Genomic DNA, 23,925 nt, shown 5'->3' on the forward strand with positions numbered 1-23,925 from the left:
CCCATGAAACTCCTCCGCTCAGAAAAGAGCAACGTAAATAAGCATCAGTACATAAGCTTACGATCGTCTGGCCTTTTTGGGTGGTGGATCAAAGACAATCCGAATATTTCGTGTTTCGCTGGGAGCTTGTGAATCTCTGGACTGCTTTTTCCTCAGAAAGCCTTTGCCCGAGTCATTACTTGGTTGTTGCACCCAAGGATTGTTGCTATCTTGACATTCACGTGGGAATGTAGCTGAACGGGGCGTTGTGATAGAGAAGCCGGGGCTAAACAGCGGGGATGTGATACCTGGTGTACTGCATTGTGGCCCAGCTGAGTTTGACAACAGGGGAGCGTTCGTACAGCTTGATACACTTTCTGCTGGAGATGCATCCTCGCGATAGGGTGTGTGTAGAGGAGCTTTTGTCGGAGGCGGGTGCGGGATAGCGGTAGTGACAATGCCGAGTTTGTGGGTATCGTGTAGATTTCTGACTGCACTACTTGGGTTCCAAAGTGCAGATTTTGACAAGTTTCGTTCTTCATCCATATAGGGGGGGACGTCGTGGAAGCCAGGAGTCCTTGGTGTGACATGTGTCTGGCAACGGAACGAGAGAGAAGAGCGTCTGTTGCGTACAGAAAGCTTTTTGCGCTTCCGATGTTGCATGAAGATACAACCCGCAGAAACGAGGAGGAAAGCGGCGGCACCAACAGCGATGGCAGCAATTGAGGTGTTGGGAAGGTCATGGTTATCTCCTGGTGCAACCGAGGCAGATGGATCTACAATCGAGATGGTCCCCTCGCTGAAAACAGTGTCATTGAGTCCTATGGGGGTTCCTGGTTTGGGACGCTGTTGGCATCCAGCATTGAGAGCAACAAGGACTACACAAAGAGATGGTTAGATGAATCAAACAGCTGGGTCAAGGAACGACTCACAATTCGATATGATTGTCTGCGAGCTATCCGCCTTGACACATGCCTGGCATTTATCAACTGCGTCGCCGAGCATGGCTCTGTCATCAGTGTCACAGTAATCATACTGTTCTCTATCGTTGGGTTCGGTGATGCCTTTCTTCAGAGCATTCCCAATCGGGCCACAAGCTTCAGACGTGACACAGGGGCCGGAACTGATGCCGGTTGCATTTGGGTAGCCAAAGATACAGTAGTCGAAAGAGTAACGCATATTGTCTGATGGCGCAAAAGTCAGATGATGTTAAACAATTGAGTCCTTGGCATGACTTACACAAGAACCAATCCTGGTCACTTTCGTCGCCCTGCTTGAAAGCACTGTCCTGCAAACAAGCCAGGCATCTTTGGAACTTCTGGCCTGCTGCCTTCCTCTTGAAGTCATCATCGTCGCAGACAATCTCGTCGCCACGGGTTTCGTAGGAATTGGGATCGGACCGGTCAAGGCAGAACTGGGAACAGGGAGAGTTGGGTGTGACTTGTAGAGCCGAGACCGGCGTCCAGAACAAAAAGAAAGGGACAATAGATAAGAGAAACATCATGGAGGTCCGCTGTGATGCTTAATGTTTCAAAAAAGAAGGTCGCTGTTTCGATAAGCGACATGAATATTTTGATGGGTATCAAGGTCGATCTGAGGCCAGGCCAGCTGTGAAACAGCTCGATTTGGAAGATGAAGAAACGGTATCAAAGAAAATGAATATGGCGGGCTGGTATACCAAATACCCTTGTTACAACATGATGGTATCGGTCGTTGAATAGAAGGACATCACAACACAACACAAGTAGTAAATTAAAGGCGCCGTTTGAATGAGTGAACGAGCGAGGAGTAGAAAGGAATGAGAAGTGGAAACCAAAGGCAAGAGAACTTTTGAGAGCAGAGGGAAGGAGAAGAAGCGAGTTGCAGCCCCTTCTACATATTAATTACCTTACCTAGTATACCTAGTTTCCCTACGGATAGTGTGAAGAGAGAACGAGAACGTGGGTGTCGTTCTCCATCACTCGATCAAGAACTGCAGATGCAGCGCCACGCACCACACTTCACCGCACTAAGATGCATGCTCTGCCCTATATTGCACCTTGCAAGACTCAGCTGGAGTAGTTGCCGCGCTGTGGCTCCCAATCACCCAATTCTCGGTTGAGAAGTGCCGCCAACTCGTCTGTGCCGCATCGATCCATGCTTGTGATGGGAAACAACTATTCCCCAGGCGGTATCGAGGCGGCCCCAGGTAGCGAACAAGGATCGAGGGTTAGGTAGTTGGGTGGTGAGAATGGGTACGGGCGCTTAAGTTGTATGTATGAGACATAGAAAGGGTGGTGAGCTGAGACGAACCAGACAGAGCCTGTTTACGGAAGATTTTCTGGAGCCTCATTGGTTCGTGCCTGGAAGGGCCAGAAGATGGCTTTTACAAGCAGCGAATCAGAAGCAAGGAAAGTGGTAGTGTAGTTCAGGGCGGTTATCAACTTCAGGGGCGCCGAGAGCCCCAGCGCTTAGTTAAGGCTGGCCCTAGGCTGTAGCCGTCATCACCAAGTCAATTCATCATCATCACATCACACCTACGAACGCGCCTGGAAACGACTACGAAGAAAAGCGCATATGAAATGAATCAATTTGAAATCTAGTCTATGAGCTTAACCAGAAAACCGTCCCATAAACACCAAAACTGCCGAAGATTCCCTTCCTGTCGAGGTATCACAACTCTAGTCTCTCGTTGCCGGTTCTTTTTTATTCTACTCGTAATCAAGTCCATATCCAATGGCATACATGCATCTCTTCCCCTTCCCGCACCACGCATGAAACACCATGAACTGTCCGTTTTCCGAACTTGTGCCTCCACCAGGACCTTTCAGGCCTAGAGCTGGTGTCTTGAGAAATGGAGATGATCCCCGGGTGTAAGGGCCCTCGACCCGGTCACTCATAGCCCATTTGACATCATAGGCATCGCCTGTGTACATGTGGCTACTGAAGAAGAGCAGATACTTGCCCTGCTCTGTTCGTACCAGACTCGGAGCCTCAACCAGGGGCCCATCCTCGGAGGCGATCCGGTCCAGGATGTCCACAGGTTTGCCGATCGGTGTGGAGCCGTCCTTTGTCGAGACCTCTTGGAGTCGGATGGGAGTTCCCGAGCCGTTGTTGAGAGCGTTGCCGTCGACTTTATAGACGACATATCTTTTGTTTGTGGACTCGTCAAAGAAACCCGCCGGGTCGATCGCGCCGCCTTCGTCACGTGGGCAGGCGAATGGTTTGGGATCCATCGTATATGGACCGGTGCTGTTGTGGGATCGTGCAACTCCGATACAATGTCCACCTTCAGGAAGTTCTCCAGAAAAGTACATTATATACGAGTCATCCTCCAGCTTCCGCACGTCAGGGGCCCAATAATTTCTGCCACTCGTCCATCCATCTCCCGGGAGGGCATCTTGCTGGAGATGAGTCCACTCGCCAAAGAGATCATCTGCCACAGCGACCTGGATGTGGTAGCCACCACCACTTGTTGCAAAAGACACCCAGTGGTCGTCTTGGTCTTGAACAAGGCATGGGTCGGGGAAGTTGACATCTAGTCGTGGGGAGAAAGACTTGTCGCGACCTTTATGTCTTCGACTCAAGTGCTGCTTTGGTGGTGGCAATACGAAAGGTCGAACAACAGGAGACGATGTGTTTGCTGGTAGGGCTGATGCAGTGTCGAAGAGAGAGACGGAGAGAATGAAGAAGATGATTCGCCCCCAGAGGCTCGATGAAACGGGCATGACGGGCATGTCCTCTGAACTCAAAAACTTTCTGGGACGCTGGCACTGCAGCATATAAATCGTTCAGCTGAGCCTCAATCTCGGTATCAGTTAATCTCGATGTCATGTATAGTCGATCACTGGGTCCGAGTAAAGCTGAAGGCTAAGTGATCAACAAGCTCTGACGTTGAGTTGTGAATCCTTGACCCAGATGAGAACTTGGCAAGTATTTATATCCCAAGAAAAAACAGACTTTGCAGAAGAAGGTTCGAGGAGAATACGCCTGCAAAGTGTAGATAGGCGCCTCATTCAATGACTGGTCTTGTTGGGGGTATTTTTCCATGTATGAGCGACTCTAATTGATCTCAGGGAGAAGAGGCTTTGATATCAGAATCTTAGACGAGCAAACGCACAACTAACCTCCGCGTTTTCCTCACTTTATACTTCTACTCTTACAGCCACAGGCCAAGCCATGGGACCTACTTCCACCACCTACTACGTGACCCTCTTTGCTATCACGCCAATACACTCTCAAGCAGAACAGAAACGGCCAACTAGACGCTCTCTTGACAACGGTCTAATCTTAAGGCTATCCCTGGTCTTAATAGGAGCAGGCAAAGGAAGGGACCAAAAATTCAGCCAGTCCAAGTAAACGCCTAAGCCGGGATATCCCTCATCACTATGCTGTCATGCGCTGGCTAACAGAGTTGTAGCGACTTGAATCCTCTGCTTAGCGAACAGGTTGCTGCGGTGGAAGTCCACTCCTTCAACTATGAAACAGGGACAGCTGTTACTCGAGATGCGTTGCTGGAGCCTGATTCGTCCAATGTTTCCACCCAGGTCCAATGTTTTGTATGGCCAAGACTGGTTCCTTTTTGATCTGCGACTAATACGACAACGGTTGGATTGTTACTCGGCCGTACGTATCAGGGACTTTCCAATGTTCCTCCTGTGGAACCCTGACTCAACTAGACTACCTTATGCTCTCAGTTATTTCGTGCCCATAAAATGTGTCATCATTCTTACAGTAGCCTCATGACAACACATGCATTGCCCAGACTTGATGGACGTTTCATGACGATGGGACCTCAGATCGGATTTCAACAATACCGTAACACCAAGAGCCACCGTATTACGTGACCGCTACATTATGTGTCATGTGTCAGTGTACCCCAACCACGCATCAGCCCTTACACACAGCGGTCACAAGCATAAACTACGGCAGATAGACATGATCCAACCTCGTACATTCACAGATCCTAGACAGAAGGTTATCACAGAGACATGCAGTAGTTTTATCGTGCTTTGCATTGAGTGCCTTGCATCTACTCCTACCAGGATTTTCGAACCAAAAACGCCATGATAACCCCAAAAACAATTTCAAGCAGCCAGAAACGGCACGAGAGCAAGAATATGGTACAGCAAACAGACCACTCCATGCCAGCAGACCCTACGTCTCGGGTATCAAGATCTGCCTTCAGGTTTCGGCCCATACCCAAACTTGGCCTGGATTCCATTAGTCGCTGTCGCTGTCCATAGCCTCGCCCTTGGCAGCCTTCTTAGCAGCCTTTGCCGCCTTTTTCTCCGCCTTTCTTCGTTTGCGCTCAGCCTTCTCTTCAGCAGTCTCGCCATCGTGCTTCTTGCGCTTCTTGTCCTTGCTGTCATCAGCAGCAGGTGAAGAGGGAGTGGCAGCCTCCTCCATAGGAGTATCCTCAGCCTCGGAGGCCTTGGCAGGAGCGGCGGCAGCGGCGGCGGCAGAGGCATCGCTGGTGCTGAAATCCTTGTATTCGGAGCTCCACTTGGCAGGAGTGGCATCGTTAGGGCGGCCGTACTTGTCGAGTTTGCCGTCAGCCTTGAGCTTCTTCTTCTCAAGAGCAACAGGGCCAAGACCCCAGCGGCGGGGGTAGAGGTCGCGCTCCATGATGCAGCGCTTGACCTTGGCAACGACGCCGTGATCGCAGGTGGACATCTCGACAGTGGACATCTGAGCGATACCTAGAGCAATGGCTTCACCCTTGGTGGTCATAAGAACGACTTCCTCATGATGCTCAATGGCAGACTCTGTCGATGAATTAGTGAATTGCGACGTGAATTATCGTTTGAGGACTTACCGTATCGAAGAAGACCGGGAAGCATGAGCTTGGCACCATAGCAGACAGCGTTGACAGCACTGTCCTTGACGACAAGTCGCTTGTAAGAAGTCAGGAGAGTCTCAAGAGGAGAGATAACCTTGCGAAGGTAAGACTCGTCGCGGGTGTTGTCCATTTGCCACTGGGCGTCGAGAACATCGTGGAGAGTGACCAGGCCCTTGGACTCGTCCATGGCACCACTGCGGACACGTCGAAGCTCCTGCATGTGGCCACCGACACCGAGAAGGAGACCCAAGTGAACACAGAGGGTTCGAATATAAGTACCAGCCTCGCAGCTGACCCAGAAGACACCGAGGTGTCGGTCGTTGTCGAACTCGATGAGCTTGCTCTCGTGAATGGTTCGGATACGGAGCTGACGCTTGACGGCAGAGATCAGAGGGGGGCGCTGGAAGAGCGCACCGGTAAGGGTCTCGAGAGCGCGGGCGAACTGGGCCTGGCCGCCGGGCAGCTTGTCGTGAAGGCGGATGACAGCCACATACTCCTTTCCGGCACCCTGCTGGGACTTGACGAGACGAGTGGCACGGTCAATGCAAACGATCAAGCAACCAGTGACCTTGGGATCGAGGGTACCACTGTGTCCAGTCTTTTCGCATCTGTAGGTAATATCGTTAGCAGATAGTTCGACTTGGACGCGCACTTTGACGCGATACTCTTGGTTGGAAAATTTTCGTACCGTAGAATGCGCTTGACCCAAGCGACGACCTCGTGAGAAGAAGGGTTAGAGGGCTTGTCGAGGTTGATGACACCAGAGCTGATGTATTGCTTAAGATCGCGCTTCAGAGGAGAGCAGCCATTGGGAATGGGAGTGAAGTGGCCTGTTCGGACAAGAACTGCAAGTTTTGAAGATTACCAGTTAGTCTTTGAATTTTGAAGAAGGGATCAATTGAGGCTCCGCAAGCCACCAGGAAATATCAAAAACGCGCTCCAATCATCGAATTGTATCAGGAAACTCACGCTTGTCGTAGTTCTTGAGCAGCAGAGGCCACTGGCTGGTGTCGAGAGAAGGAGTGGTCGCCTGGGGCTTGATGGTGTACTCCTCCTCCTCTGTTGTCGTCTTCTTGACGACCGCGACGTCCTTGGACATTGTGAACGGAACGTAGTTTCCCTTTTAGAAATTGTGTGATATACCGGGTGAAGCGCGGCAGGTGCTTCTTTGCGACAGGAGGGAAGAAACGGAAGGTGCAAGTCGTTGGTTTCCTCAGTGTCTTGCCCGGTGTTGTGGTTGAAAGCTTCCAAATTTTTTTTTCTCTGGTCGGATTTCATTGTGGGGACCGAAGGCAGCTTCGACTGGTGTGTGGCGGCGATTGGAGACTAAGTCTAATATGGTTACCTCGGCTCTCTCCCTCACATTAGAGCCACAGTCGACGCCACACCAACTTTTCATGACCCTTAACATGGTGAACTACCAGTACTACTAACTTAGGTAAGGTACCTAGTGGCTTACCATTATATAGAATGAGCAACAACAAGAGTATACAAATACTTCTCAATATCTAGAGACTACGGTTATAATTGGAGAGCTGTTGATATCAAAGAAACTGGCAAAATGAAATTGGTATCCCTGCTATTAAACTCCAAGCCTCCAATGGCAAAGAACGCAGTTAATGTGGGTGCGTTAATTCTTTCCTCAGAGCATTCAAATATTATGGTCTCCTCCCCCTGAAATCATCATCATAAGTGTCTTGGTATTCATGCCCTTGACCTTGATATATCTGGCCCTGCTGCACGTCTCCATGAGCGAAGTAATCGGGTTGTGAATATAATCCCTCGAGGTGCTCGGGCTGATAAATTCCAATGGCACCATGAGACCGGACATCCACAGGATACATCTCGTATGACTCGTCTTTATCTTTGCCCTTTGATTGGGGAGTGTTGAGCGACGAATCATCACCACCTAGAGCTACACCAATTTGTGATCCTGAGGGACTCGGGTCAGGTTTGTACATAGAAGGGAACATCTCAGGATACGGATGGAGATTTGATGCATGATTGGGCATCGGCGGATACGCTTGTTGGTTCGGGTTCATCACCGGCCATTGGGCTAGCTGCAGCTCAGTGGCACTGACAGGACTGCCGAACTGAGAGCCGTAAGGGGAGACATATCTTGGGAATGTCTTTTCGGATCGAGCGCTGACGGGAGATTCGTCCCAACTTCTGAATGGCTTTTGGCTTAAGGGTGTCTCTCGCATGTCGTTGTCGTTAGAGATGTGCAATGGAGTAGGCCAACCCCTCTTAGGCCAGCTCCCCTTGGTACGGGGTCGGTTCTCGAGCTGTCGCAAAAAAGCCCGTCTCCGTCTCTTACCGCGCCAAATGATACAAAAGCCAAGGATAAACAATAGAAATACCACACCTCCGGCAGCGATACCGACCTTAGCACCGAGACTGATAGGACCTTGGTCAAGCCAATCCGGATCCACAGAAGCTACAGGTGTGGGCTCAGTGATGTTGACAATGTCCTGGGAGAAGAGGCCGCCATCAACAGATACTGTAATTCCAGGTTGTGGTTTTTGTTCGCATCCAGCTTGAAGTAGAGTAAAAACTGTTGTTCATCAGCGTTTGACCGACCACGGACTTATGACAGATGCTTACAGTTAGCTAAATAATGGTTGTCGCCCGCCCGCAGGCAATCTGTACATCCATCGAAGTCAGGTGTGTCTTGAACCGGCCAGGTATCGCAATATTCGTAGCTTTGAATGTCTGAAGACAGGTTCTTGTACTCAACAGCTTGGCGGAATGGTCCACAAGCTTTTCTGTTCATGTTGTGAGCTCAAAGTCGATAGAAGGTGAGCATAAAGAATGGGCTAACATACGAAGTTAAGCAAGGAGTGTTTATGACTTTATTGTTACCAGGAACACCAAACAAACAATATGAGACCGCATAACGGACATTGTCTAAGAACGATCAGGTCATGTTAGCCACTAGGGAAAATATGTAGACAGACAAGCTCACATAACAACCATTGCTGGTCCGTTTCGTTGTTCTTTGTGTGATAGTCACTTCCGAGCTCACATGCCACACATTGTTGATAAACAATTCCTGCGCCACTCTTGTAGTCGTCTTCCTGGCAAACGATATCGTCGGTGGTAGTGGCATCGAGGACATTACCACACAGCGTCCCGCATGGTGAGTTTTCCGCTACCAAGATGGCGGCGACAGAGCTGAGTGTGCCCCATGCTGATACCAAAGTTGAAGTTTTCATCGTAGGAGAATAAAGCTGTAGAACTTGGCCAGCTCGTGGGCTGCAGATTTGAGATAGACTCGACCAAAGCGGGGGACTGGTCAGAAATTAAGAACTTCTTGTGTCACATGAATAAGGTCCGACACAGGTGAATCAATTCTGCAATTTTTGAAACGCCAGGATATTGGGGGCGAAAGAGCGAAAGATGATCGTGGTGCTCTTATAACGAAGATGAGACAGAACCGAACCGCTCATCTGATGTGACAAACGGCTGTGCCTGGAACCAACGTGTGAAAACGGTGGAAGATGCTGCAGCGGCACATACACGGCGGCTGGGGAAGATCAGAACATTCGATAACCTAGCTATGGTTAGTAGTGTGACAGTCTGAATGATGCGGGTGATGAGTTGCAATGGTGCGGTGACAGCAGAGTGCAGCCGCCGGTTCTTAATGTCCCAGCATCTCTTGTCGCACGGGATAGTGATTGGCACAAGGAATGCCTGGGGGCGGAAAACACCATTGGAAGATCCGCGGTACAGCGGCACTCTATATCACAGTATATCGGAAGCAAGAATCGATTGGGATTGGCCACTGGTGAAGGAACGCGGTGTGCATTATAGCCTTTGGTGTTGATGAGAGGGAAACAAATGAGGGGTCCAACCACTAAGAATTGATATCACCTACACCACCCAGCCTCTAACCGGGGGCTTCTGCATGGACCCTGGACTTTCACGCTAGCTCCGGCGGCAAGAGAATCAATCACCGATCAGTATACCCTTGTCCGGACGGGTTACCGAGTCTAGCGGATGTCTCCCGGGTCAAACGAAGCACCCTGGAGATGCTTGTGCCACATATCACCCTCTCTCCCTTGGTACGCTTTGTCAGTCATGTAAAAATGAAGACGGCATGAGTTCGCTCGATTTGTGGTTGCCATAATAGCGTTCCATATACAAAATTCACAACAATGGCCAAGGGCATTTCTCTTCTTGCTGCGAACTCCTTGAGTGATCCATAGACCAACCGTGATTGAGCCGAATAGCCACAGATACTCTGAATTTCTTGGAACTAAAGCCTCGACACAATCGAGAATTAACCAGAAATGCGCCAAGTACAAATACTCCTAAAATTCACAAGACTCCGTTGTGCGACTGTTCATGAGCATAATTGATCCACGTCTATCCCCGCTGTCTTTTATTGATTTACTTTGAGGGCAAAAAATTATAAGAAATTGAATTCGAAAGCATGGTCATGATTCACGGAACTCCTTTCCACAAACTCCCAGCTTAATCCCGACGCTATTTGACAAACGAAACCTACAGGCATGAGTTGGAGGGAAGACTCTTGTGGCAAAATCCGACACAGCCATCTAAAAAAAAACCATACCAGCTGTAAGAGGGGGTAAAGAACATGATATCCCCCAATCTTCCGCTCACAACATGACAGGCCCCAAGAAGTAAAGTACCAGTGGTATCATAACTGAGAGCTACTCGCGAGGGCAGCAGCATTGCGAATCTCCCTTCACATCTATCATATTCTCCATCCCACACTATCCAATATCCATACAGAGCATCCATCATGTCAATCTTAATCGGAGTGCAACATGGCCAGTGCTGAATCAAATGTTGTAAAAGTTGATCATGCATATACATGATTGATAATGTGACAACTAGGCCACTGGTTTTGGAGACACACTGGACGTGTCCCGAACTTCAGCACATCGGGAGGTTGGTGTTTTCTCAGGGCCATTCAAGCTACCACCAAAAAGTGGTTCGATCTCCAAGTCGTTCGTGTTGAGTATCATTGCCTTAGGTGTTGATGGGTTGAAAGAGGGCGTCGCAGGAGACCGGCCGGGTGTCGAAATGGTTTGGAGTGTCTCTGCAAAAGAGCCGCAATCGCTGGCTTCGGCAGCCTCATTCTGGGAACATGACTGAGTGTCATTATTTAAGTCGAGGATAGGTTTCTCAAAGACAAGCTGACCGGTATCACCCGATGATGCCCGGCGAGGTTCTGCCGGTTCAGGTTGAAGATGACGAGATGGGCCAGCACTCGAGGCCGGTCTAGGGACAGGAGAGGATTTGGGGGGTGATTGAGGCGCAGATGCTGGATGCTCAGTGCCTTGTTCACCATTAGCAGAGGATCGCCGGCCATGAACAGGGCAGCTTGGACAAATCACGGCCTCAACCCTTTCAAACTCCACTGTATTGCCTTCGTCTGACCGACGCCGTACCGTGTGAGCAGACGAGGTTCTGCCAGTCCGAGACGGTCGATTTCCTACTCCTTCTTGATGAACACGGCTATGAAGCCTGTCGTTCCTCGTGGAGTCTGCAGACGACGCTCGTTCCGCAACAGGCGAGACCGACTCAATAACACCGTTTGTTGCGAGACTTTTTGGCCCTGGGGTTCGGCCTCTGCTCGCAGCACGCGAGGCTGGGCGAGCCATCTCAATCGCTGATTTGGGTGTAGCAGAACGGTCATTACCTGGAATAGGAGTTCGGTTCGATACGAAAGAGTTGCTCCGATGGTGGTACGTTGCGCGGTTCAAAGACTGATATTGGTTCTGTTGATCTTCCTTGAGAATGCTGGGACTTGCAGCAATACGGATCATATGTTGTTCAGGCTGAACGTTGACAGCTTCAGCGATACGCGGACGACTGCTGTTCCTAGACGGGGGGGATTGAACGCGATCGCCAACAGGGGTGCCTGCAGCAGAACCTGCCCTCATCCGACTCGCTGATTCAGCTCGCAGGGAGATACCTTCCAGGTGCAACGAGATTGCAGCGTTGGTTTCCCGGTCACCAAGTGCAGACCCAGTCCTTTTATGCATCCTTGAGCGGCTAGCATTTCGAGATTTTGGGGATGACGGTCGCGCGAGTGCTTTGTTTTCTTTCACAGAGCCCTGAACGGTACCCTTGGAGTTGACAGATGATACTGAACGTGCGGATCTTTCGCTTTTGGTAGTTCGGTTTGATGATGAGCTGGACTGAGGGGATTGTGAATGAAGATGGCGAAAATCTCTTGGTGTGGCATTGTCTCTCATCCGCTCTTTGTTGTTGTTACGATCTGGAGGATGCGCATTCCCTGTTATAGCAGGCCACGGAAATGGCTCTGGCTTTCTTCCAATAGGTGTACCAGGTGTCCATCCGCCAGCAGATAGCGGTGTTCGCATCATGTTGTCAGATGGTCGCCAATAGTACTGCTCAGGCGAGATTGGCGATATGTCTTCAAATGGAGTATTCGGGCTGAATGGTCCTGCACTCTCAATGGTCACATGGCCGCCGTAAATAATTTTCTCCGAGGGAAAGAAATTCTCAGGGTAACCACTCAAGGGTGCCCCACTGTCTGGATAAGGTGTGCTCTCTTCTGGTGGTCGTGGATTTGTGCGAATAGTCTTGGTTGAAGCCTCAGACTGATCAGACTTGACGGACCGAATAGATCTTTCTGACCTCAATGAGGCAGCACTGATGGGGTGGTCTGGAGGGTACTGGTGAGGAAGTATGGGAGGCGATTCGGGGATGATTAGTCGAGGTCGAATCGCCATGGGCGTGGGGCTGGGAGCGGACGGTGTTGGGATGTTGATGCTATCGTTTCCCGGGGAGCGTGCCGAGTTCATCTTCAGGACTGACGACTCTTTGGGTATTGTTATGTCAGGTGGGTGTCGTTTTCTCGTCGAGGTATCATGAGAGTTCAGAGCCAAGTTTTCAGGAAGTTGGGGAGGTGGTGGTAGTGGTGCAGTAGGTGACTTGGGCTTTTCTTTCGAGCTTGGGGATCCAAGGCTCTTATTGCTGGTCTGGTCGGTGAGAGGCTTGTCGCTTGGTGCAGCCTTTGGGTCATTCTTCTTGCTCGTATCATTATCCGGTTTCTTCGATTGCTCGAGATGTCCAGGGGCTTCCATGCCAGACCCTCCGGATTCTGGCCGATATACGAGCTTAGCGTACGGTGAGTTGTTGGTGTCGACCACCAGCAATTCCTTTTCTCCGCGTCCCAAAAGGCCATAAACCTTGACCTCGCCATCATGAATTCCGATAACTGCACTGGTTCCAGCATATAAAACTTCGTCCTCGTTTCCACAACGATTGCAGAAGACGACGATGATCTCATCTTGGTTATCTGAACGGATAAGGGGTTCGAGTCGCGTAACCCAGTATGTCAGAGTTTCCATGTCTGGTTCGTTGGGCATACGAGTGAACCGCCGCGGATCTTCTCTGGTCATCCATGCCATGGACACGATGACCAGATTAGATTCCACTTCCAGGATGTGGAACGCAAACTCAAAGGCATGCCAAGGTGCTTCAAACTTGTACGGACTGCGTTTTGTCAATAAATACGATTCAATATGGTGGTAGGAAGTACAAACTTAATATCCATACCTATTACAGAATGTTAGCAAAGACACAAATGCACGATGAGGTTACTTACAAATGCCGATACTGGTATTTCCAAGCCCAGGTATGAAGCCATCGTAGAATCCACGATTTCCTTCCAACGCCCATGTCTCGTCGGTTTGATATAGGAAAGACTTCCTATAGTTTGCGATCGTCTCGCCATCTCCATTAACGACAATGACTGAGTTGTAGTATTCAGGGCCAGTAGGCCATTTTGGCGAAACATCGACTTTTTCGGGATAACCGACAGTAACAACACAATTGTATTTGAGTGCGATTGTTCTAGCCCAGAGAGAAGTGATGCCAGAGCCAGAAGGTTCGAGAAATGGGGTAATGTCTTGCAGCGACTTGAAGTTGTACCCTTACCAAAATGTTAGCATGACGGCAGAAGAAACTGGAAAAGATTATTTACCAGAGAAAGCCAGCTCGGGCAGAACCAAAACGTCTAAATCATCGGGATTTGCTCTCGAGAGGACAGCATCTGCACGATTTAGGTTGTTGTCGACATCTCCCACCTGGGGCGCGAACTGCAAGCAACCAATTCTCATGTCTGCGACCTATAATCGAACCCCGCAGCAGCAACACGCCTTGCTCTGGCAACGTCTGGGGACTCAAACTTGAGAACTTGATGGCGGCTTCGTGATCGCAATTGAGAAAGAATCGAGCGTGAATGAGTAGCGATGCGTAAAACAAAACAAAAAAACATTAACAGCAGAACATGAGAGCTGACAGGGTCGAATGTGAGAGAAGTTCAAGTGGAGGAGAAGATGGGAAAGCGGCCTTACAACACTAAGAGCGGAGTGAACCGGATTTAGCTCAGGCCAGCGAGGGCCAGAGTGATTTAAGACAGTGAGGCCCGGAGGCTGGAAATGCTACCAAGCCCCTGTAAAGGTGTTGGTTGTTAGATATCCATGGCATTATGTATGTTGGTTGTGTTAAATGCCAGCTCTTGGTCAGTCCCATCCCATCATATCACTCAGCATCTTTCTGTCCTGTAGGCCGCTTGATGTGATGGTGGGCAATGTGGCAGATAGTGGAGAAACGGTCGGCGGAGAAAAGGTGCGGCTGTAGGGACTTGAGTCCAACCAGGGGTTGCCGTTACGCGCTTTGAATGGGGCTTAACAGGGACCAGGGTGTTTGCCATCCTAGTGTGTTCCCGGGGTCCCTTGCTCGTAATGATCCTCGCTTGAGCGCTTCCTCCCTCTTCAACTGGCTCCTAAGAGCTCATGAGGAAACTTCCCCAATAAAAAAGCCTTGCCAGCGTTTCCTTGACGCGCCTGTGCATGGTCTCTGTCTGACAGGATCTTATGATGTTGTAGCTGGCATGCCTGGGGATGATCACTCTTGTACACACACACGTCCGGTTCCTATGTCTAATATCATCAGCGAGCGCTCATTTATATTCCTGGTCCTTCTCCCGCATGTTTGCAAAGTGTTTACATGTTTACCGTTTACCCTGTCCGTAGACTAGATAGGGATGAGGTGGACAGGTTCCGGTTCCACAGCTCATGGTATCTCGTCTCTTGTTGGATGAGGCTGAAGCTATATCTACTACTCTGTAAATAAGTCGGCTTTGAGGCAATTCAGTAGATAGATCAAACGTCTCGGTTAATTCTGTCGATGGTCTAGAGAACCATATTGACTCGAAACCGGGTGCGATATAGGAAGCTTACAATCTCCGATGGTAGGGCTATCTGTTCGTGAGGCGAGGGTAAACTGACAGGATGGATGGCGGCGCTATTGGATATCCACAATCCAGACATGGTTGGCTATCAGTAAGGCCAGAAGTTTTGGCATTGACAGCTCGGCAATCCATTCATGTTTCCTCACGTTTCCGGGCTGTCGTTATATTAATACTGCCGCATCTACAGAGTAAAGGTAGATTATTTGCATTAAGTGTTTAAACAAGTCCGACATTTATCCATGTGCGATCCCAGGATTCGCTTCATACATCTATTTCCCTCCCAGACTACACAAACCTCAGGCGGATGCAACGGCCTGATGGGGAATGGACATTGCATCAGGCGGCCATTAATGGAAGAAGGTGCATAGTAACCAACAGTCCTAGCGGAGACTTGCCAGACTTTTCCCCTAGTCATGTCGTCACATCATCACACGTCGACAGGATGCTGGTTAATTGAGGGCGCTGGGTGCTTGTTATTGGGTTCCGATAACTCGGTTCAGGCGCGAATTTGCAGTCCTCCATTCGTTAAATGCAATGGGGAACACGGGTGTCCAATAACAGAGTAATCCGACACTACATCATCCTGTATATCGCTGCACGAGACAAAATCCAGGCATAGCAATCAGGATGTAGGATGTCGTGCCAGCATGGCGACCGTTCTCTTCCCCGCCTCGGTTGCCTTGTAAACCTGGTCAGTATGCACTTCGATATCCAATCTGTTGACGACAAAGCGACAGCGTTGTGTACGCGCACAGGTTATCACACATGTGATCAGACCGTCATCGCGGGCTGGAGCCCTGGCCTGCCGTTTTTAAAGCTGAATGCACTCAATGCCACAGAAGTCGTGGGTAGCGATTGCACCTGAAACTACAATGCCGTGAATATTGATTTACTGTGCTCACATGTCAAGAGCCAAGAATGTATATGCCGATCTTGTGCGTGTTTGTAATTGCCTGTTTCCCCTGGGCGTAATGAGGTGTACCGGTGGTACTACGTGGCAGCACAGTCAAGCTTGAACCAACAGGTTGGTGTCCTGCACATGTTGGCAGTCCATCGTACGGCTGAAACATTGATCAACCTTGGACATTTAATGACTTTCTGAGAGTGAAAGGAAAGTCAAGGTTCTCAATACATTCTGTGACAGGCGAATGACTATCGGGTAGGTCGTATTTGAATATGTCTGTTTCAATTATTGTTTATGCTTGGGATCTCCTCTTGTGCAACAATTACATTAAAACACCTATAGTAAAACAGTATGGATATGCCCAGGTGCATGATTCTACTTATGTTTGAACTTGTAAAGTAGGTGAGGTGTTGTTTTGTGTAATCCAACACAGAAAAGAGAAAAAGAAATAATACAGCGTTCAACAAAAGTTTAAGCAATGGTTCTACCGTAATGCACGGAAAGTTTCATTAGATTCCTGGGTATGAGAGTGTGGTTGTCTATCGCCCAAAATCTTTGCCGTACGTAGTAAAAACAGGCAGTTCGATCCGTCTGTCGACACGATACACAGGTTGGAAAGGCTGCGCTAACCAAGACGCAGCAAGAATTTACCATGCGATGTCACAAGTATATCAAACGATCAAGTACTGTACCCACAATAGAAAGGTCTAGCTAAGTACATAAGGCAGAGAGTAACAGATGTATGATTTATTGAAACGAAAGGGTAGCACACAACAACTTTCGGTGAGTGCTTGGTACAACATAAATTGCCTTCAAGGCGAAATAACCTCTAGATCGAGGGCCTAGGTAGGGACTGATAAAACAGATGTTAATCGCATAACAAAGCACCTGTTACCCCCAGATATCGTACTCATATCCCATCGACTGCGGCCTCTCCTCCTCTTGGCGTTCTGCCAAATTTCTTGTATTGCCAAAACATTCAGTACAGATTCAGTGCGTTTTGTGGGAGCTACCTTGTGTGAATTCACATTGGGGGAATGTTGAGACTGGCGAACCCGAGTGAAAGTAAAATTCTATCGAAATAACGTTTCATTACGAGCAAAACACCTTCTCACATCTACTCGGCCAATAGGCCTCATAATAACGTTTCTAAAATGCAATAAAAATCCGATTAAATGCTCGGCCAATCGCGGAGGTGTCTTCTCCACACCCACTGGTGAAAGTGCACATGCAGCTGTTATCACAATCACATCGCTAACCGGCGTTGGAATGTTGCTAATTTGGGCAACACGATGACCACGCGAGCAGAAACAGTAGACTACCTTAATCGCGCCTGCGGCAATATGGGCGCTTAACTATTGGTAGCGTCTCATCTAGACGAACTAAGTAAGAGACCCCTCGTTACCTGTAGTCACCGAGTTTGTCCGGGGTGAACGGACCAGCGAGGAGCTCGGGATATTGCACAGAAGAACTCATATGTTATAGACCACCAAACCACGCAACTGGGCTTACTGTTGCCTTTTACCCCGTCTATCTCTGAAAAAAAAAACATCGAGATCCTGGTGTCTGGGAACACCCCATTTTCCCCTCAGTTATACTGGTCAATCAATCTTTTCGTTCTTTAGAGAACAGATCAACGCTAGCGTACCTCTAACGTTTCTTCCAGCCAAGCATAATACAGAAAGACCTGGCCGCACAACTGGCCGGCGTCTGACGGCCTGGGACGCTTTCCCGCGTGTATTTGATTTGCTTCCATAACAGCTGAGACCATTAAGCCTCTCCCGGGCCTTGCGTGCTTACCTACTTTGGGTGTCTTGTATATAGCCGCCGAAGGAGTATTATACTAGCTCCTGATTGGTAGTTACATGGGCCTTAGTTAATAAGAGCCTAAGTCCTAAGAATCTATTGGCTCTGGTGTTACATCCCGGACTTTAGGTTTCTATTCTTGGATGGCACACTCTTACACTTTTGTTGTCGTGGGTAGGCGATTATTCGTCCTATGAAACAATAATTTCTAAAAACACTATAGATGTCTACTCCGAAATGGGAAGGCTTGATATTGATAACCATGTAAGCTAATGAAGATCCTTGAAGATTTGCCAACCGCCTGGCGCCACTATTACAACATGTTCTGATAAAACTGACATGAGGTCCCCGTACTCTATTTGAAGGAAACATTCATGAACCAATATCATATATTTCGTTCGAGTAGGGAAAAATATCTACTTGCTTCAGTTTCACGTAGCATATAAGCAAATAATCAACTAAAATCTCTAGCCAAGCACAAGGAACAGACCCCAACGTATCGATACCTCACGACTCGGCGCCTGTCATGCTTGGTTCTTTACCTTGACGAACCCATAACCTCTTTAGCGGTTCCGAAACATCGTTTCTCTCCCATATTATTCTCACGATTCCCAAACACTATCAAATATGAAAACAGTTTCATGGGCTCTGAGCAGCTTGGCTCTCCTTCCTCCGCTTTCCTTTGCTCTCCGAGTCACACCCAACTCCGAATGCGCAGCCCTCTGTTCCGACGGCACAAATTCGACTCTCAATGATGCTAGCACTGCCGCCACGAACTCTTCTGATGTCGTTTGCGGAGACGAGGAATACTCAGAGTCAGGGAATGGCATTAGGTTCAAGAATTGCCTTAACTGTCTTCAAAAAAGTGAAGCGACATGGAAAGAAGAGAGCGACGTGTTTTGGTTTTTGTGTAAGTCCAAAGTCTTACGGTTTCCTTCGATTGTATCCTAATCTGAGTGTAATGTAGACAATGTCAGATACGCTTTCGACGTCTGCCTGTACTCTTATCCTAATGCGGTAGACTCGGGTACCGTCAACTCTCCTTGCAATATCGAAAGCTCTTGCGGATCTCTCGAAGATGCTTTGACAACGTCTTTGCCCCAGAAAAGCAGCGATGAGCAATTCGCGTATTGCAAAGCAGATGATTCAATAATCAAGAGCTCCAGCTACAAGGAATGCATTAGCTGCCTGCAATCTACATCGGATCAAAAGTACCTCGCGAACTGTGAGTGTTTGTTCTGTTGTTGAGCAGTAAGGATCATCATGGTTAACATTCTTATAGTCCTGGTAGCATTGAAAGCTGGCTGCATTCAGAAACCCGAGAAAGGCAACATCATTGGCCTTAGTGGGACGATATTCACTTCTTCACTTATCAACATAACTGACCCAAACACCAATGAGACACTACCGGGTGATGGTGGCGCTCCCGTCGGTTCAATGACTACGGGCACTATCGTGGGTATCGCCGTAGGATGCGGGCTGGGTGTAGCTGGCTTGGCTTGGCTCCTTTTCATGTACTGTCGACGAAGCCGACAGCGTTACGGAGCAGGAATCAAGATTGAGTCACCTCCCCCAGATGCCCCAATGAACGTCCGCTCTACGTACGGCATTCAGAAGTCATCCTATTTTCAAGATGATGCCCACGGACGACGTCCACCACCTATCCATGACCCTTCGCGAAGCCACATGCGTACTATGTCCAACGCACAGTACCACGACTCCGTTGAACGAGACATGATGGACTCTCATCTACACGTCAGCTACCACTATGCGCCTCACTCAAAGACTAATGGCCCAAACGCAGCGCTTCCAACACATCCGGCATATATTCCACGAGTGGTGAGCAAGCTCCCGGAGCCTCATATTATCACCCACAACCGCAAGACACACGCCCCTGATTCATATGCACTCCAAACATATCTTAATGCTAGAGATGATTTTGGCATACATCATGGTTCTGCAAACAATGTTTCATCGAGCGATACTATCTCGAGCCGAAACCCATCACCTTCTCGACAGGAAAAGCTGCATGAGCCAGCAGCTTCTGTTGCTCCACAGCAGAATCCTGAGACAGCCAGGCCAAGGCTCCCCTCTCTCTCATTTCCCTCTCTGCATAGACTCATCATTCCAAAAAAGCAGGTTGTTCCTCCCCCGGAAGTCAACCTGCTATCAGCGACACCGATTTCGGCATTGAGCGCCGACCCTCATCGAGAGTTAAGAATCTCCAAACCCTTAGCTGTTCTAGATCCTCGATTCCAGGACAAACCCCTGGGCGGAGGCCCAGTCATGGCGGAGGGTGCACCAGCAACATTCAGCGATGAATATTTGAAAAGGCGAGAGGCAAACAAGTCTCCTATGTTGAGTGGCAATAGTCGCGTCTATGGATGACCTGAGTTATGCTTTTACGTAATGAGTGAACGGAATACGGTAACAGAGGTGTCGTGGGTTGTTTTCTCGGTTCAAGCCTGGAGTTATTTGGCTAATGCATCTGGGTTCAACGCCCTCTAGATCAACATGATACGATTGCTGGGTTAAGGAGTTCATAGCGATAAACATTCTTCTACTTTATTGTACACACTATAAGTGACTGTTCAAGATGACCGTGTTTCAACCCAGTCGCTGGCCTGGGCCACGAGACCGCCACGAATCTGGCAAAGGGCCTGTGTTGACACCAGTGCTACGTCCAGAAGACGGGGTGTTGCCAGGTCGAACGGCGGTACCGAAACCTCTGGCAGTGACTCTTGGTGTCTGCACAAGACGCTCGAGCCAGGCAGGAGTTCTCAAAAGCCGAGGACCGTTCCCGAACTCAGGCCAAATTCTAGTGAGAAAATCGAATAAATGGGCAGCGAGAAGACCCTCAATTTCGACCAATGCCTTCTGCGGTCCTGCCATGAGCGCAGTGACAACAATCATGCAGATAGGCAGAGCCTGTGCGGGAATGGTAAGAACGAGATACTGTGTCTTCTGGCCACGCTGGTCTTGGGTAGTGGTGTAAACCATGGCAAGAATGAGGCCGTTCATGTACATGAAGCTCGTCAGGCCGGCAAGGTAGTCGATCATCTAGCGACGTCGTTAACCTCAGTACAGGCACATGACATACGGGTACGTGTTTGGGATATTTGATGTTTTATTGCTATGATATAAAAATGTAGGGAGCTAAAAAACCACTCGAGTGAATTGAGGATCACACGAGCCATCCATATAGACATCCCACCATGCCTGCACCGCAGACCAACCCGGAAATGCGAATGATGGGTGATCCGAAGTGCAGGGGTGATCTTCCTCATTTCCAGGAACCGTGATAGCTGAAGAGGCAAAGCACTATCCGGGCAGATATATGAGGGGGGTTTTGAAAGGAACACGTGGGAGAGTAGCAAAGCACGAGTGTGTAGACGCAGGCTTACCAGAATTACGGTGCAGACAAATAATATGTAGAACACAAGATCAACCTTGCGTGGGAAACGTGGGTTTCCCATCTCCAACTGAACGCTATAGCGATACAGGAAGAACGAGTTGAAGAGTAAGTTGATCGGCTGCATTTCGATTAAGAAACATGTTACGAGTCGCCAGATTTGAGGTGGAAACATCCAAAGATAGGATGGGTGATATATCAGACGCATGGCTGGTAATAACCCGACGATGCAACCAATGGAGGTCAACACTGTAGCAGTAATCAGGTTCCTGTGACATAGTTAGCGAGTGCTACCGAAAGCACGAATGAACATGAGTGACATACCGAGAAACGGGTGGCAGGGCCCAGTAGGCGGCCATCACATTGTCAGCCATGGTGGGCAACTTTGCTCAATGCGACAAATGCGACAGTGGTAGTAGCAGGTCAACGATAGCTGAGTTAAGAGTACTTTTTCTGCACAAGAGAGAAAAAGAAAACAAGTAAAGGTTCAGCTGATGTGTTATGTAGAAAAAGAAGAAACGTGGGACTTCGCAAAACCAGGCAACCAGGGACTCATGGTTATTGCTTGCGTGTCATCTTTGTTTCCAAGATCCTTTGCCCTTGGAAGAGTATGGAAGGAAAGAAGATGACAGCTTAAGAAAATTCTAATAAATGCGCAATCCGCTATAGCGGGGCGCCAAATCAGGGCCGACATTCCGCCGAGATTTGAGGCCCTAGGTGTGGCTAGTAGGAGCTCGCGCCACACTTGGTGAAGTGTGTGTCATGGAAGCGGAAGTGACCGGGCTCGGGATTCTCAAGCTCACGAACATATCGTCTGATGTTGCTGGAAAACTTTTTATTATAGTCACTGTTCAATTGTTTCTAGAGCCATACGATCTACGGAGCCTAGAAACCTGGGCCCGGAAGCATCAACATCACAAAGATAAGATCAAACCATCATCATGCGTGCTCACGATGCTATGCAGAGCGACGAGGCCAATGATGCTGCTTGGGAGGCTGCCAGAGGAGGTGTTGCAGGTGCAGTCAAGTGGGGAATAGGTGCCGCAGTGTTGGGTGCTGCCGGATATATCTGGTCGCCGTTGTATCGATCCATGACGATTCAATTCAAAGTGTAGGGCTCATTCTCACAGCTGATCCGTCCTGGTACTGACCTTGTCAAGGTATTTACAAATGTGTGGCATGGTACCTGGAGCTATGATCGAGGCAGACTCACGGCTCAGAGCATACGAGCACCGAGTGAGAATGCAGCGGCGGTTGATGGGAGACAGGGCTAAATGGGAACGATATGAGGAAGAATTCATCAAAGGTGATGGCAAGTGATCGCCTCTGGCGCGGAAACAGAGTCCCTATGATCTCAATCTCTCACTGAAAGGTCTTGACTGTAACTGCTTGGGGTATAACGGCGTACATTTGTCACATTAGAGATGACCATCGAGTCGTCTGTGTAAATCACATTGCTTTAGCATCTTTCCTTCGCTTTCTCAGTCGAATACCAACTCCAACGCCAATGATGCACCCATGCCTAGATCCATCTCCATATTCTATACCCGAAATCGCTTAGGATCCATGTTGATTTTGCATAGCCGAACGACGCATCCGCTGAGCTGGAGTAGTGTCTGCACACCTTCAAGAACCTTCATATGTGTAAAGCCAATCTCCTTGATAAACTCCAGCTTTGCATGTTCGCTCAACGTAGGGATTGTTTTCGTAACCTTGAACATAGTGCTGATAATGTCGTGGCTTGAATAACCTAGATCCCAAAGTTCTCGGAGTGTTTCCAGTGCGGAATCAACATTGCCTTCATAGCAAGCCTTTAGCATCGCCTGCACCTTGATTGGATGAGGCGAGTCAACAACCTTGAAGACATTGTCTCCCGAGACGAAGCCAAAACCGGCAAAGGTAGATTGAAGGTTGTTGATGGCTTGTCGCATATCTCCCTCGGCGCTGAAAACCAAGGCTGCAAGTCCATCATCACTGTATTCGACCTTTTCTGCCTCAATAATTTGCATGAGTCGCTTTACGACTTGAGCGTCTGTTAACTTGGCGTATCGTAGGATGGCGCATCGTGATTGGAGGGGTTCGATGATCTTGTTGGACTGGTTGCAGGCAAAAGCGAATCTTGTAGTGTTGGAGTAGATCTCCATAGTTCGTCTAAGGGCTTGCTGAGCACCCGAAGTCATGCTGTCGGCTTCATCGAGGATAACAAGTTTATGGCGCCCTGCAGGTAGAGTGACCTTCTTTTGGGCGAAGCCCTTGATTCTGTTTCGGACAACATCGATACCTAGGTGTGTCAGTGAATTCATTCATTCAAATAAGGGGATCCAAGTACCTCGCTCGTCACTGGCATTGAGCTCCAAGACCGCTTCCTTGTACGATTCACCTAAGAGTTGCCGGGCCAGACATAGAACACTGGTGGTCTTTCCAATACCAGGCATACCCGAGATGATTACATGGGGCATGTTTCCTTCTCTAGCGATGATCTTTAGTCTTTCAATCGTTTCTGTGTTGCCGACGACATCGTCAAGGAACACTGGTCGATACTTTTCCACCCTAGGAACAATCAGTGAGCAATTCTTCAATGGGCATAAAGGGCATACCAGGGAAGCTCATAATTTGTGGTTCCATTGGAAGAAGCTTTGAGGGCCGCCTTTGAGACAGAGTTCGACGATTCGCCACGCTCTTCAGGTTTTTGGGAAGACATTTTGGGTATGCTGTTGCGGTGAAATCGTTGGTCCTACAACTGA

The 23,925-nt window shown here is 49.0% G+C and overlaps 8 protein-coding genes across 8 annotated transcripts; 2 read left to right on the forward strand and 6 right to left on the reverse strand.

Moving 5' to 3' along the window:
• Positions 1 to 57: 57 nt before the first annotated feature.
• FOBCDRAFT_271336 (uncharacterized protein) lies at positions 58 to 1,480 on the reverse strand (the record flags this gene model as incomplete). Its single annotated transcript, XM_059611456.1, has 3 exons — positions 58 to 857; positions 912 to 1,163; positions 1,219 to 1,480. 3 exons carry the CDS (start codon positions 1,478 to 1,480, stop codon positions 58 to 60), a joined length of 1,314 nt encoding a protein of 437 aa, XP_059466969.1.
• Positions 1,481 to 2,483: 1,003 nt separating this feature from the next.
• Positions 2,484 to 4,095, reverse strand: FOBCDRAFT_218786 (glycosyl hydrolase). The gene has a single exon (XM_059609510.1). It carries the CDS (start codon positions 3,738 to 3,740, stop codon positions 2,670 to 2,672), a length of 1,071 nt encoding a protein of 356 aa, XP_059466970.1. The 5' UTR covers positions 3,741 to 4,095; the 3' UTR covers positions 2,484 to 2,669.
• Positions 4,096 to 4,955: 860 nt separating this feature from the next.
• FOBCDRAFT_157443 (pseudouridine synthase) lies at positions 4,956 to 7,082 on the reverse strand. Its single transcript, XM_059608381.1, has 4 exons — positions 6,770 to 7,082; positions 6,489 to 6,645; positions 5,777 to 6,408; positions 4,956 to 5,726 (listed from the first exon to the last, which is right to left on the reverse strand). The coding sequence occupies exons 1-4, from the start codon at positions 6,897 to 6,899 to the stop codon at positions 5,182 to 5,184; spliced, it is 1,464 nt and encodes a 487-aa protein (XP_059466971.1). The 5' UTR covers positions 6,900 to 7,082; the 3' UTR covers positions 4,956 to 5,181.
• A 376-nt stretch (positions 7,083 to 7,458) lies between these two features.
• Positions 7,459 to 13,923, reverse strand: FOBCDRAFT_238084 (uncharacterized protein; the record flags this gene model as incomplete). Its single annotated transcript, XM_059610179.1, has 11 exons — positions 7,459 to 8,354; positions 8,405 to 8,565; positions 8,626 to 8,707; positions 8,766 to 9,030; positions 9,320 to 9,537; positions 10,372 to 10,539; positions 10,686 to 11,100; positions 11,269 to 11,441; positions 11,472 to 13,297; positions 13,406 to 13,736; positions 13,788 to 13,923. 11 exons carry the CDS (start codon positions 13,921 to 13,923, stop codon positions 7,459 to 7,461), a joined length of 4,671 nt encoding a protein of 1,556 aa, XP_059466972.1.
• Positions 13,924 to 17,979: 4,056 nt separating this feature from the next.
• On the forward strand, positions 17,980 to 20,336 carry FOBCDRAFT_218795 (uncharacterized protein). The gene is made up of 3 exons (XM_054703875.2): positions 17,980 to 18,679; positions 18,737 to 18,994; positions 19,052 to 20,336. Exons 1-3 carry the CDS (start codon positions 18,397 to 18,399, stop codon positions 20,155 to 20,157), a joined length of 1,647 nt encoding a protein of 548 aa, XP_054559850.1. The 5' UTR covers positions 17,980 to 18,396; the 3' UTR covers positions 20,158 to 20,336.
• On the reverse strand, positions 20,301 to 21,785 carry FOBCDRAFT_218796 (Der1-like family-domain-containing protein). The gene is made up of 3 exons (XM_031177053.3): positions 21,506 to 21,785; positions 21,174 to 21,450; positions 20,301 to 20,829 (listed from the first exon to the last, which is right to left on the reverse strand). Exons 1-3 carry the CDS (start codon positions 21,553 to 21,555, stop codon positions 20,377 to 20,379), a joined length of 780 nt encoding a protein of 259 aa, XP_031048186.2. The 5' UTR covers positions 21,556 to 21,785; the 3' UTR covers positions 20,301 to 20,376.
• Positions 21,786 to 21,975: 190 nt separating this feature from the next.
• On the forward strand, positions 21,976 to 22,612 carry FOBCDRAFT_24667 (uncharacterized protein). The gene is made up of 2 exons (XM_031177054.3): positions 21,976 to 22,292; positions 22,342 to 22,612. Exons 1-2 carry the CDS (start codon positions 22,123 to 22,125, stop codon positions 22,499 to 22,501), a joined length of 330 nt encoding a protein of 109 aa, XP_031048187.1. The 5' UTR covers positions 21,976 to 22,122; the 3' UTR covers positions 22,502 to 22,612.
• A 110-nt stretch (positions 22,613 to 22,722) lies between these two features.
• On the reverse strand, positions 22,723 to 23,882 carry FOBCDRAFT_238086 (P-loop containing nucleoside triphosphate hydrolase protein; the record flags this gene model as incomplete). Its single annotated transcript, XM_031177055.2, has 3 exons — positions 22,723 to 23,462; positions 23,511 to 23,731; positions 23,779 to 23,882. 3 exons carry the CDS (start codon positions 23,880 to 23,882, stop codon positions 22,723 to 22,725), a joined length of 1,065 nt encoding a protein of 354 aa, XP_031048188.2.
• Between the last annotated feature and the right edge of the window lie 43 nt (positions 23,883 to 23,925).

This window comes from Fusarium oxysporum, chromosome III (genome assembly GCF_013085055.1).
Source record: "Fusarium oxysporum Fo47 chromosome III, complete sequence".
NCBI classification, from domain to species: domain Eukaryota; kingdom Fungi; phylum Ascomycota; class Sordariomycetes; order Hypocreales; family Nectriaceae; genus Fusarium; species Fusarium oxysporum.